At 36.2% G+C, this 14164-nt stretch overlaps 1 protein-coding gene across 2 annotated transcripts in view; it reads left to right on the plus strand.

Annotated features, from left to right (window-relative positions):
• The window catches only part of PPHLN1 (periphilin 1), a 160075-nt gene that overhangs the window by 92752 nt on the left and 53159 nt on the right, over positions 1-14164 (plus strand). For both annotated transcript variants that reach the window (XM_080810719.1, XM_080810720.1), the window contains one exon: positions 11262-11402. In XM_080810719.1, the coding sequence (XP_080666845.1) occupies positions 11262-11402 (141 nt within the window). The remainder of the gene's footprint in view (positions 1-11261; positions 11403-14164) is intronic.

The following is a 14164-nucleotide window of genomic DNA, read 5'->3' on the forward strand; positions in this document are numbered from 1 at the left end:
TCTGCAAAAAGATAATTTTATTTATTCCTTTCTAATTTGCATACCCCTTCTCTTCTCTCCTCTCCTTCCCCAACTGCTCTAAAACTCCCATTACTGTTTTGCATAGAAGTGGTGAAAGCAGGGATCCTTGCCTTATCCCTGATCTTAAAGAAAGATCAGTGTTTCAGTATTGAGTGTGAGGCTAGTTGTGGATTTTTCATATATGGCTTTTATTATGCAGTTTACTTCTAGTCCTAGTTTGTTGAGTATTTCATCATGAAAGGGTGTTAAATTTTGTCAAATGCTTTTTCCATATGAATTCAGATGATTGTGTAGATTTTTTCCCATCATTCTATTGATGTAGAGTATTACATTGATCAGTTTTCCTGTGTTGAACTATCCCTTGCATTTCAGGAATAAATCCCACTTGCGCATGATGTATAATCCTTTTAATATGCTGCTGAATTCTTTTTGCTAGTGTTTTGTTGAGATTTTTGGCGTCTGTTCCTAAGGGATATCGGACTGTGTAGCTTTTGTTGTAATGTCTTTGTCTGGCTTTGGTTTCAGGATAATAATGTCCCCTTAGAATGAATTAGGAAATGTTCCTTCCTCTTCAGTTTTTTTGAAAGAGTTTTAAGAGGCTTGATATTAGTTCAGATTTTTGGTAGAGCTTATTATCAGTGAAACCATTAGATTCATGGCTTTTCTTTGTTGGGAGATTTTTGATTACTGTTTCAATTTCCTTAGAAGTTACAAGTCTATTTAGATTTTCTATTTCTTCTTGATTTAGTCTTGGTAGGTTTTGTATTTCTAGGAATTGTCCATTTTATTTAGGTTATCCTATTAGTCAGCATGCAGTTGTTCATAATGTTCACACTTTCATTTTTGATTTTAGTAATTTGAGTCTTCTCTTTTTTTTTCTTAGTCCTTCCAGCTAAAGGTTTGTCAATCTTAATCTTTTCGAAGAACCAGCTTTTTATTTCTTTGATTTTTTTCTTTCTTTTCTTTCTTTCAAAGATTTTATTTATTTATTTGACAGACAGAGAGAGAGGGGAAAGCAGGCTCCCTGCCGAGCAGAGAGCCGGATGCGGGGCTCGATTCCAGGACCCTGGGATCATGACCTGAGCTGAAGGCAGAGGCTTAACCCACTGAGCCACCCTGGTGCCCCTCTTTTTTTTTTTTTTTTTAAGATTTTATTTATTTATTTGAGAGAGAGGGACACAGCAAGAGAGGGAACAGAAGCAGGGGGAGTGGGAGAGGGAGAAGCAGGGGGAGTGGGAGAGGGAGAAGCAGGCTTCCTGCCGAGCAGGGAGCCCAGTGCGGGGCTGGATCCCAACCAGGACCCTGGGATCATGACCTGAGTGGAAGACAGACACTTAACAACTGAGCCACCCAGGTGCCCCATGATTTTTTTCTCTTGTTTTCTATTTTATTTCATTTACCTGTGCTCTAATCTTTATTTCTTTCCTTCTGCTAGCTTTGGGTTTCATTTTTTTTTTTCCTAGTTCCTTAAGTTGTGAAGCTAGGTTATTGATTTGAGTTTGTTCTTGTTTGTTTGTTTGTTTTTTAAAGATTTTATTTATTTATTTGACAGACAGAGATCACAAGTAGGCAGAGAGGCAGGCAGAGAGAGAGGAGGAAGCAGGCTCCCTGGTGAGCAGAGAGCCCAATGTGGGGCTCGATCCCAGGACCCTGGAATCATGACCTGAGCCAAAGGCAGAGGCTTTAACCCACTGAGCCACCCAGGCGCCCCTGTTCTTGTTTTTTTAATATAAGAGTTTATAGCCATTAATTTCCCTCTTAGCACTGGTTTGCTGCTTCTCCTAAGTTTTTATACATTGTGTTTTCACTTTCTTTGTTTCTAAGTATTTTCCTACTTTTCATGTGATTTCTTCTTTGGCTCATTGCTTGTTTAAAATTGTGTTGTTTAATTTCCACAATTTTATGAATTTTCCAGTTTTATTTTTTAAATTTATTGACATTTTATATATGGCCTAACAGTCTGTTGAAAAACTGTCTCATGCACTTGAGAATATATTCTGTTGCTGTAGAGTAGAGTGATCTTTGTCTGTTAGATCTACTTTGTGGATTGTCTTGTTTAAGTCCTCTATTTCCTTACTTTTATCTGATTTTTCTTTCCATTATTGTGACAAGAGTACTGAAGTCTTCAACTGTTATTGTATAACTATTATTTCTCCTTTCAGTTCTGGCAGTTTTTACTTCATATATTTTGATGCTGTGTCATTAGGTCAATAGATACTTGTAATTGTTAAATCTTCTTGCTGCATTGAACCTTTTATTAATATATAATACCTTGTCTCTTGTAACCTTTTTTGATTTAAAGTCTGTTTTGACTGATATTGGTATAGCCACACCTACTTTTTTTTAGTAACTATTTGCATGGAATATCTTTTTCCATCCTTTTACTTTCAACATGTTTGTGTCTTTGAGTCTGAAGTAAGTCTCTTGTAGACAGTATATTGTCGGGTCATGTGTTTTTATCCGTTCTGCCAATCTTTGTCCTTGGATTAGAGGGTTTAGTCCATTAAAATTTAAGTAGTTACTGAGAAGAAGGGCTTCTGTCATTGGGCTATTTCTTTTTTATATGCCCTGTATCTTTTGTCCCTCATTTCCTGCATTCTTATATTCTTTTGTTTAATTGATTTTGTGGGAGACGGGTAATGAAATGTTAAATTCTTTCTTAATTTCTTTTTGTTCATATTCCATGCCTATTATCTTTGTGGTTACAACAAGGATTACGTTTATATCCTAAGGTTATACACTAATTTGTATTTATATCAGTTTAAGTTCAATAATATACAAAAACTCTGCTCCTCTACAACTCCATCTCTACCCCTTTTGGTTTTTGATGTCACAAAATTATATCTTTTTATGCATTATGTGCCCCACAACATAAACTAATAATTCTTTAAATGCAGTAGTCTCTTGAGTTATCTAGAAAACAAAATTTGGAGTTAATAGTAATACTAGCTTTTTCTTTTTCTTTTTTTTTTTTTTTTAAGTAGGCTCCACACCCACCATGGAGCCCAGTGCAGGGCTTGAACTCATGACTCTGAGATCAAGAGTTGGAAGCTTAATGAGTGAGCCACCCAGGCATGCCGCAGTACTATTAGCCTTTACATTAATAGTGTTCTTTAAATTTATTAGTCTCTTAAATCCAGTGTAGAAAACAAAAGAAAAAAAAGTACAGTTGCAGAGCATTGGTACAATAATATGTTTTTATAATTGCCTATGTATTTATTTTTATAGAGGTCTTTATTTCTCCATAAGGCTTTGAATTACTATGTAGTATCCTTGCAGGACCCCCTTGAGCATTTATTGCAGGGCAGATTTAGTAGCCATAACCTCCCTCAGGTTTTGTTAATCTGAGAATGTCTTAATTTTTCCCTCATTTCTGAAGGACCATTTTCCTGGATATAGGATTCTTGGTTGATAGTTTTTCTTTTATTACAGTTGGCGTTTGAACTGCATAGGTCCACTTATATGTCGATATTTTTCACTAAATGTGTTGGAAAATTTTTTGGAGATTTGCAACAGTTTAAAAAGACAGACAAATTGTGTAGCATAGAAATACCCCAAAAATTACAAAAAGGTTAGTTATTTTAAGAATGCAATATATAATACATATAGCATACAAAATATATGGTAATTGTGTTATCATTAAAGCATCTGATTAATAGTAGGCTATTAAGATTTTGGAGAGTCAGAAGTTATACATGGACTTGATTGTGTGGGTGGTGCCCCCCTCCTTTAGCGTGTTGTTCAGGGTCAACCATACTTTGATTATGGGTCTACTGTAATCTTGCCTCCAGAGTTTCTGATGAGAAATCTGCTAATCTTCATGAATTTCCCTTGTATCTGATGTTTGCTTTTCACTGCTTTCAGTATTCTCTTTTACTTTGTCTTTTGAAAATTTGATTGTAATGTATTTTGGTGTGAGCCTCTTTGAGTTCATCTTACTTAGGTTATGTTGAGCTTCTTAGGTGTTGATATTCAAGTCTTCCGTCAAATTTGGAAAGTTTTAAACTATTATTTATTCATATATTTTTTTGCTGCTTTCTCTCTTCTAGGACTCCCACAATGCATATGTTGACCCACTTGCTGGTGTCCCAACAGATTCCTTAGGCTGTTCACTTTTCTTCAATCTTTTTTTTTTTTTCTTAGACTCTATAATTTTTGTGTTTCTGTCTTCAAATTCACTGATTCTTTCTTTTGTCTACTCAATTCTGCCTTTGGATCCCTTTAGCAAAATTTTCATTTCAGTTATTGTACTTTTCAGCTTTATAATTTCTTTGTGGTTTCTTTTTAGGTTTTCTGTCTCTTCATTGGTGTTTTATTTTGTTCACATATCATTTTCTTGGCTTTTTTCATATCATTCTTTAATTCTTTGGGCAATTTGAGACAGTAGTTTTAAAGTTTTTTCTGGCAGACCTACCATTAGGTATTTTTCAGAGACAGTTTATATTGGTTTATTTTTTTTCCTTCAGAGGGGCCTTACTTTTCTGTTTCTTTTATGCCTTGTGATTTTTCTGTTGAACACTGTGCATTTGAACTTAATAACTGGTAATTCTGGAAATGAGATTTCTCCCTGCCCGCACCCCCCCCCCAGCTTTTATATTATTGTATGGTGTCTGTGTGCTGAGGATAAGCCTAGGTGTAAATTGAAGGTCTTCTCAGGTCTTTTTTGAGTCTTGGAATGCACAGTCACTTTTTAACTTTCCCCATATAAGCAGGTTTTTTTGTCTTGTTTTTGTTTTTTTAATGTCCTAATATTAACATCTACCTTTCAAAAAGGGGAAGAAGTGAAAAATAAAGGAAAAACGGTACCAGTCCCTTAATTCCCAGTAGTCACTTCAGCTATAATGAGAGGGGTTTGCAACAATAGTAAGAGATATAACAACAATGGCTATCCACCCCTTTCTGATCATAAGCAACAGTCAGTGCTCAGAGCACAGATTCTTGATATTTGGAAAATGGGCTCCTTTTTGTCTAGCCTGGCTCCTGTAAGCTATGTGCAAGCTGCTTCAAGGAACATAGGTACCTTCCAAACAAGTGGCTGAGAATGGGGATGGGTAGCTGCTATTGTGCTGAGAGCTGAAGTAAACCTCAGTTTACCATCTGTGTTGTCCGCTGGAAGTTACAAGCCTTCAGGAGAGTCCAGAGTTCCAAAATAGTCACATCAGTTCAAGTTTGCCAGTGCAGTTGTTATTTACATTGGGAGACAGATTTCTGATGCTTCCTATGGTGACATCTTCCCTGATTTCCAGCCCTTTCTTTCTTAAGTGAGTCATAGGTTTTCAATTTATTTAGATCCCTTAAAACTTATAATTCAGACTTGTGAAAACCTCTCTCTCTCTGTCTGCCTCTCTGCCTACTTGTGATCTCTGTCAAATAAATAAATAAAATCTTAAAAAAAATGTATTGTTGGATTTGGTTTGCTAGTATTTTGCTGAGGATTTTTTGCATCTATGTTCATGAGAGATATTGGCCTGTAGTTCTCTGTCTCTCTCTCTCTCTCTTTTTTTCTTTCTTTCTTTTTTTTTTTTTTTTTTTGTGGTGTCTTTATCTGGTTTTGATATAAGGGTAATGCTGGCCTCATAGAAATGAATTTGGAAACTTTCCTTCCTCTTGTGTTCTTTTGGAATAGTTTGAGAAGAGTAGGTATTAACTCTTCTTTTAAATGTTTAGTAGAATTCACCCGTGAAGTCATCCGGTCCTGGACTTCTGTTTTTTTGGGAGTTTTTTGTTTATGGAGTCCATTTCTTTGCTGGTAAGCAGTCTGTTCAAATTTTTTCTTTCCTACTTTTTCAGTTTTGGTAGGTTCCATGATTCTAGGAATTTATCCATTTCTCCTAGGTTGTCTAATTTGTTGGCATATACTTTTTCATAATAATCTCTTATAATTGTTTGTATTTCTGTGTTGGTTGTTATTTCTCTTCTCTTATTTGTGACTTTTATGTATTTGAGCCCTTTTCTTTTTTTTTTTAATTGTTTTAAGATTTTATTTTATTTGACAGACTGAGATCACAAGTAGGCAGAGATGCAGGCAGAGAAAGAGAGAGGGGGAAGCAGGCTCCTTGCTGAACAGAGAGCCCAATGCGGGGCTCGATCCCAGGACCCTGGAATCATGACCTGAGCCGAAGGCAGAGGCTTTAACCCACTGAGCCACCCAGGTGCCCCTTGAGCCCTTTTCTTGATGGGTCTGGCAAGAGGTTTATCAATTTCAGTGATTTTTTGTTTTCAGAAAAATAGCTGGTTTCATTGTTCTGTTGCTTCTTTAGTTTCTGTATCATTTTTTTCTGCTAGAATATTACTTCTTTCTTTCTGCTGATTTTAGGTTTTGTTTGTTTTTCTTTTTCTAGCTTCTTTAGATGTAAAGTTAAGTTGTTTATTTGAGATCTTTCTTGATTCGTGAGGTAGGCCTGTATTGTTATATACTTCCCTCTTCGAACCCCTTTTGCTACATCCCAAAGCTTTTGAACCATTGTGTTTTCATTTTCATTTGTTTCTGTGTACTTTTTAATCTCTTTCTGGCTTGACCCAGTCATTGTTTAGTAGCATGTTATTTAACCTCCATGTATTTTTGTTCTTTCCAAATTTTTTTCTTGTGGTTGACTTCTAGTTTTATAGCATTATAGTCAAAATAGATACGTGGTATGACTTTATTCTTTTGAGTTTGTTGAGGCTTCTTTTGTGACCTAGTATGTTCTCTGTTCTGGAGAATGTTCCAAGTACACTTGAAAAGAATATGTATTCTGCTCTTTTAGGTTGGAATGTTCTGAGTATATCTGTTAAATCCATCTCGTCCAGTGTGTCATTCAAAGCCATTGTTTCCTTGTTGATTTTCTCTTTAGATTATCTGTCTACTGATGTGGGTAGGGTATTAAAATCTTCTACTGTTATGGTGTTATTATTGATTAGTTCCTTTATGTTTGTTATTAACTGTTTTATGTATTTGGGTGCTCCCATGTTGGGTGCATAAATATTTATAAGTGCTATATCTTCTTGTTGGATTGTCTCCTTTATAATTGTATAGTATCATCTTTAGTCTCTTGTTATAGTCTTTGTTTTAAAGTCTATTTGGGCTGATATAAATACTGCTAATCTGGCTTTCTTTTGACATCCATTTGCCTGATAAATGTTTCTCTATTCCCTTACTTTCCATCTATGAGTGTATTCAGGTCTAAAGTGAGTCTTGTAAGCATCATATAAATGAGTCTTGTTTTCTTATCCATTCTGTCACCCTGTGTCTGTTGATTTACATTCCATTTATACTCAAAGTAATTACTGATAGATATGTATTTATTGCCATTTTATTACCTGTTTTGTGGTTGTTTCTGAAGATTTTCTCTGAGCCTTTCTCTTAGTTTTGATGGTTTTATTTAATGATATATGTGAATTTTTTTTCTCTTTATACTTTGCATATTTATTAGTGCTTTTTGTTGGTATCATTAGGTTTGAATATAACATCTTCTGCATATAGCAGTCTGTATTAAGCCAATTGTTGTTTAAGTTTGAACCCATTCTTTACTCCTCCTCATGTGTTGTCATATTTTACATTCTTTTACTTTGTTTCTTGATTGATATTTTAACAAAAATACTCATTTTTAGTGCTTTTCTGTTTCCTTCCTTCATACTTTCACTTTTGGTCTTCCTTTCCACTTAAAGAGTTCCCTTTAAAATTTCATTCAGGGCTGGTTTAGTGGTCATGAACTCCTTTAGTTTTCATTTGTCCGGGAAATTCTTTATCTCTCCTTCTTTTCTGAATGATAGTCTTGCTGGATAGAGTATTCTTGGCTCTGGATTTGTCCTGTTCAGCACTTTGTGTTTACCATGCCACTTTCTTCTAGCTTGGAAAGTTTCTGCTGAAAAATTCCCCGATAGCCTTATGGGGTTTCCCTTGTATGTAACTGTCTTATGTTGTCTTGATGCTTTAAAAATTTTTTTCTTCATTGGTACATTTTGCCACTTTTGTTATTACATGTCTTGGTGTGGATCTGCTTTTGCTGATTTTGTTGGGCTTTGTCTGTGCCTCTTGGATCTAAATATCTGTTTCCTTCTACACATTAGGGAAGTTTCCAGCTATTAGCTTTCAAAGAAATTTTCTGCCCCCCCCCCCTTTTTTCTCTCTCTCTCTCCTTCTTCTGGGACTCCTATATTGTGAATGTTTTTATGTTTGGTGGAGTCACTGAGTTCCCTAAGTCTCTTTTTTGCATAATTCTTCTCTCTTTTGTTCATCTGCTTACTTTCCATTATTCTATCTTCTACCTCATTAATTCATTCCTCTGCCTCTTCCAGCCTGCTATCATTGCATCGATAATATCTTGCTTATTGCTCTCTTCATCTCTGATTTTTTCTTTTTTCATCTCTATGTTAATGGTCTTACTGATGTCTTGCACTCTTTTCTCAAGACCAGTGAGTATCCTTATGATCATTGCTTTAAATAGTCCATCAGTCATGTTACTTCTACCTGTTTCGCTTAGATCTCTGGCTGTGACCTTGTCCTGTTCTTTTATTTGGGACAGATTTCTCTGTCTTCTCATTTTGTCTAAGTCTCTGTGTCTGTTGCTTTGTGTTAGGAAAGTCACCTGTGTATTCTGTTCTTGAGGGTAATGGCCTTATGAAGAAGAGGTCTTGTAGTGACCTGCTGTGTCATGTCCCCTGTTCCCTAGGGCCTGGCACTTCCATGAGTCTCTCCAGTGTGTGCTGTGTGTGTTCCGCTGTTTTTTCTTGGCCTCTTACCCTTCAGGCCAGTCCTCTGGAGAGACTCTCTTTGCCTGTTGGGCGGTGTTTTGTCCCTGGCCTGAACCTGGTGTGTTTTAACCTGATGTGTTCTGGTGTGCTTGTGAAATGAGACCTGTCACCACTGCAGCCAGAGGTGAGGCTATGCAAAACTCCTGGGTCTAGAGATAGGATATGGGCAAGGGTTTGGGCCAGTCTAATGGCAAGGGTGCCTACCATGCTAGAACTGAGGCCAGGGTGACTGGGAAGGGCAGTTCTACCAGAGTGTGTGTCTGTTGGAGGAAGGGTGGTTGGGCCTTGGTGTAAGCAAGTTAAATAGAGAGTGTTGGCACTGCAGTGGTTCCCACAGGTGGCTCTGTGCTTATGCTGAGGGGCTGGAGAAGGAAATGGTGGCTACATGTTCCTTTGTTCCCGGAGGGTTCTCTCCATGAAAACTGCCTCTCTGGGACACACTCCCAAGATGAAGGAATAACCTCCTCACTCTGTGCCCCAGGCACTCTTCAGATCACTGTTTTTAGTCTGTATGTATGAGGGCTGTTTGTCCCGCCATCTCTCCAATAGCAGCCCCAGTGCCTGGGGGCTTTCCCTTAGCCAAGCCCACTGACCTTTAGAATTCCAGGTTTTAGGGGCCACTGGTTGCAAGAACTCAGTGGAATTCATCCCCTCTTGTTTTCCAAGCCAGTTGCTATGCGGGATTCATTTTCTCCAGCCATGCCCTTGTGTGTTAGTCTGTCTCTCACCTTTCTCCACTATTGCAATAGTCACCATCCATTTTTTCTCTCTCAAGTCATGTCTCTGCATTTCTACTTTCTTCAGGATGGCCTCTTTTCTACCTTTAGTTGTAGAGTGCTGCCAGTCTTCATGTTGATTTCTGGAGTATTTAGGAAGATAGTTACTTAGTTGAATTTGTGGGTTGAGACAAGCCTAGGGTCCTCCTACTATGCCATCACCTTCCTATCTCTATCACACAGTAAATTTTTAAAAATTTTTATTCAAATTCCAGTTAGTTAACATACAGTGTAATATTAGCTTCAGGTGTACAAAATAGTTATTCAGTACTTCCATACATCAGCCGGTCCTCACCACAACAAATGTCCTCTCTAATCTCCGTCACCTGTTTAACACATCCCTCCACTCACCTCCCCTCTGGTAACCATCAGTTCTCTATAGTTAAGAATCTTTTTCTTATTTTTTCTTTTTCTTTTTTTTCCTTTGCTTGTTTGTTTTGTTTTTAAAATTCCATATATGAGTGAAATCATATGGCATTTATCTTTTTTCTGACTGACTTTTTCTGCCTGGCTGACTATCACTTAGCATAATATACTCTAGCTCCATTCACGTCATTGTGTGTGGGAATACTTCATTTTTTTTGGATGGCTGAGTAATATTCCTGTTTGTCTGTGTGTGTACACACACCGCATCTTCCTTATCCCTTTGTCGATGGGCACTTGGGCTGTTTCCATAATTTGGCTATCATAGATAATGCTGCTGTAAATGTCACACAGTAAATTTTTTTAAACGATTTTATTTATTTGAGAGAGAGAGACAGCATGAGTTGGGGGAGTGGCAGGGGTTGCGGGAGAAGTGGACTCCCCATTGAGCATGGAGCCTGACACAGGGCCCCATCCCAGGATCCCTTTTTTTTTTTTTCTTTATTTGACAGACAGAGATCACAAGTAGTCAGAGAAGCAGGCAGAGAGAGAGGAGGAAGCAGGCTCCCTGCTGAACAAAGAGCCCGGTGCAGAACTCGATCCCAGGACACTGGGATCATGACCTGAGCCAAAGGCAGAGGCTTTAACCCACTGAGCTACCCAGGCACCCCCCCATCCCAGGATCCCGAAGTCAGATGCATAACCAACTGAGCCGCCCAGGAACCCCCACAGTAAATTTTTGAATAAACAAATGAGTATAGTTAAATATTTGTTTTCCTTCACTTTTTTTAAGTTTTTATCTTTTCTACAGAAGTGTTATTGGAAAGTACAGTAGTCAGCTGTGAGCTTTTTTGTGGGATTATGTATTTAATGAATTATTGCTATGAAATAGAAGTGATTATTATTGCTTTGGGGATTTTTCTTTTCAGTGATTTCAGTAAATTTTTATGCTGTAGGAGCAAGGTATTTTTAACTTCCGAAAGTAGAGCCCTTTTCCATGTTCTTTTTTAATATGCTTATGTGTGCCGATCTCTTCCAATTAGGCTTTTTCTCTTCAGTGTTTCTTAAATAGATTGCTTAAGGACTAGTTATAGGACAGAATCTTCTAGCTGTATCTTAATATAGTGTGAAATATAATTTTGGAATGAAGTAAGCTTAGATGCTTTGTCTTACGTAAAATTTTAAAAGTAGCAGTCATTTCCTCTTTGGCCCTCCTCACATATGCTCATTATGCATGGCGAAAGTGAAAGTGTTTTCTTAAAACTGGTTGAATTTAGCACTTTCTCTTGATATGTTGTGCCAGTTAGTGCCTCTACGAATTCATCTTCAGTGCTACATATAATTAAAGATTTTTAATTTTTTTTGAAGGCAGGATCCACAGCACCATTGTTCATTGACCAGCCAGAGGAACCTGAGTCAAATGCAACAGATGGCATAGAATTATTTGAAGACAGTCAGCTAACCAGTCGCTCTAAAGCAATAGCATCAAAAACCAAAGAGATTGAACAGGTGAGAATTTAATCTTCTTTAAGTACATAATCTTTTGTTCCTATCACTTTGCACATGGTAGTTAAAGTATTTATTGTATATATGTATTTCATTTTGTTTTTCATGCGTGATTCTGAAATTAGAATGTAAGAAACTAAAAATTGTTTGATTCGATTTCACAATAATATTGATCAGTTTGGTCCCCTATTCCTGTTTACTTTTTATTTTTTCAATAAAAATCAAACTCTTTATTTAGAGAATATCAATATGCTTGTTAGTATGAAGCAATTTTAAACTATTAAAATCAATAGGAATGGGCTGAAAGAAATTTTAAATATACCAAAATATTAGCGGATGTTATTTTAGAGTATTGGGATTACAGACATTTATATTTTTCATTATACTTTTATGCATTTTTTAAATACTGAAGAAAAAGTGAAGGATAAGTACATAGATTTAATGGTGTCATTCTGAAAAGTTAGAATCTTGTTTTTAATTAAATGGGTTGCTTAAAGAATATTTATAGGTCAGAACTGTCTAGCTGTATTTTACTGCAGTGTGAAATATATTTTTTCAGTGGAATAAGCTTAGAGGCTTTGTCTTACCTGTTGAGATTTACAACCATTTTCTTTTAAATCGTCACATGGGCTCACTATGCTTTGCAAAATTTAAAAATGTTTTAACATGGAACTATTACCTGCCTCATAGTGTATTATCACTTTAGAGGATTAAATGAAGTCAATAAAATTTGACAGGGTTTTATAACATGTAACATGCAGTACAAGTGTGTTTTTTCCCCCAGTATAATTAACATACAGTGTTATATTAGTTTCAGGTATACAGTATAGTGATTCAGCAATTCTGTACATTACTCATTGTGTACAGGTGTTTTTGATGGTTACTCTCCAGTGCTTTAAGTAGATGTCCTATTGTTATATAGTCTTCTAAAACCTATTGGAAATTAAGAATAAAGTTAAATCTTTTCTCAGGGTGCTTTCCAATTTCACATCAGCTAAAACCCATTTTCTGTAGTTGGATAGGAGATCATCTTAATTAAATCCTTATTGTGATTGTACAGTTCATATTGATGCCACCTCAGTGGCAAAGGATAAGAATCTGGATAGGAGATTTGTTATGTAAGCCAGTAGAATTTCAGACTCGTGGTGGTGAGCAATGTCAGATGCCTGGAAGAATAGAAGGAAAATGAAGAGTGAGAAGATCCTGTTTAATTTGTGATATGAAGGTGATTGGTGCCTTACAAATTACCAGTTAATTGAAAGCATAAATAAAATATTTGTTCCTTCAGTGTATCTGCAACATGCACATGAATATCATTACCCTATTTAGAATTACTGCCCTTTTGTCCTTTTACTCTGACTTACTTTTCTTGGTAGTGCTTCTTTTTTTTTTTTTTAAACCACTTGACATATGTTTTTATTTGCTTGTTTGTCCCCCCTCATCATAATGGAAGCTTCATGAGAGCAGTGACTATGTTTCATTACTTTATCTCCATTACCTTATATAGTGATTGGCATGTAGTAGACTCAAAGGCAGTATTTTCTATAGATGGTGAGTGGAGTCATAAACCTGGAAGTGACCTCTGAATAGCCCCTGAGTCACTATCAGTTAGAGACTGCATCTTAACCTGACCACCTAACATGGTGCCTAAGCCCAACACTTTGTAGTAAGTGCTAGGGAAGTGTTTATTGAATGAATGATTTAATATTTTCTTTTCCACCTAAACAGCAGTTCTTTAAAGGAGAGGCTCTCTTAAGAATATAACTGGTAGATCCCCTCTTGGCCTTTTGGCTAAGACCATGTGAAGAATATAACTGGTAGAAAATTTGAAATAGCAGCATATGGTAATTTTGTTCTCATTTATTAATATTTCTGTCTCCTCTTGTTATTATTCATAGTTGATTTATTTGATCTTAAAAAGATCTACCAGTCAGATGTGTACAGCCTAGCAGTATACACATAAAATTATTTAGTATGGAATTAATTTTTTGTAGTACTCTATAGACATCCATACATGTTTGACCTATAAGTATGCCTAGATTTCTGTTTTCATTTTTCCATTGTTCAAAAACACATGAAAAATCTGACACTAAAGAATATTGAGATTATTATAGTAAAGACAAATGACCCAAAGAAGGAAAAATAAATCTAAAAGGAAATTTCTGTATTCTGATATGACTAAATAAGTAAAGACAGTTCTTAGAAGTGTTATAAAATAGAAAAGTTAATAATGTTAACTAATCTTAAGTGTTAAAAATAAATTATTGTACTAAATAATGTTACCATACTCTCTTTTTAAAAGAGCACTTTAGGGACGCCTGGGTGGCTCAGTGGGTTAAAGCCTCTGCCTTTGGCTCAGGTCATGATCCCAGCATCCTGGGATCAAGCCCCGCATTGGGCTCTCTGCTCAGCAGGGAGCCTGCTTCCCTTCTTCTCTCTCTGCCTGCCTCTCTGCCTACTTGTGATCTCTGTCTATCAAATAAATAAATAAAATCTTTTTTTTTTAAAAAAAAGAGCACTTTGGTTTTCATATATTGACAAGAAAATCGAACTGAAAATCCCCAAGATGTTAGAAAGCTAGTAAATAATCATATATAATTATTTTATAAATTTGTGTCTAAAAGTTACAGTGACTTTTGAAAATGAAAACGTTTTAAGGGGATTTTCCCCTCATTTTCTCTTTTTTTAACTTTTGCACATTTTATTTTTAGAAATTAAATGCCAAATGGATAGGAATAATGTAAAGGCTTGAGAAAGCCAGATGG

This window comes from Martes martes, assembly GCF_963455335.1.
Source record: "Martes martes genome assembly, chromosome: 8".
Taxonomy (NCBI): Eukaryota; Metazoa; Chordata; class Mammalia; order Carnivora; family Mustelidae; genus Martes; species Martes martes.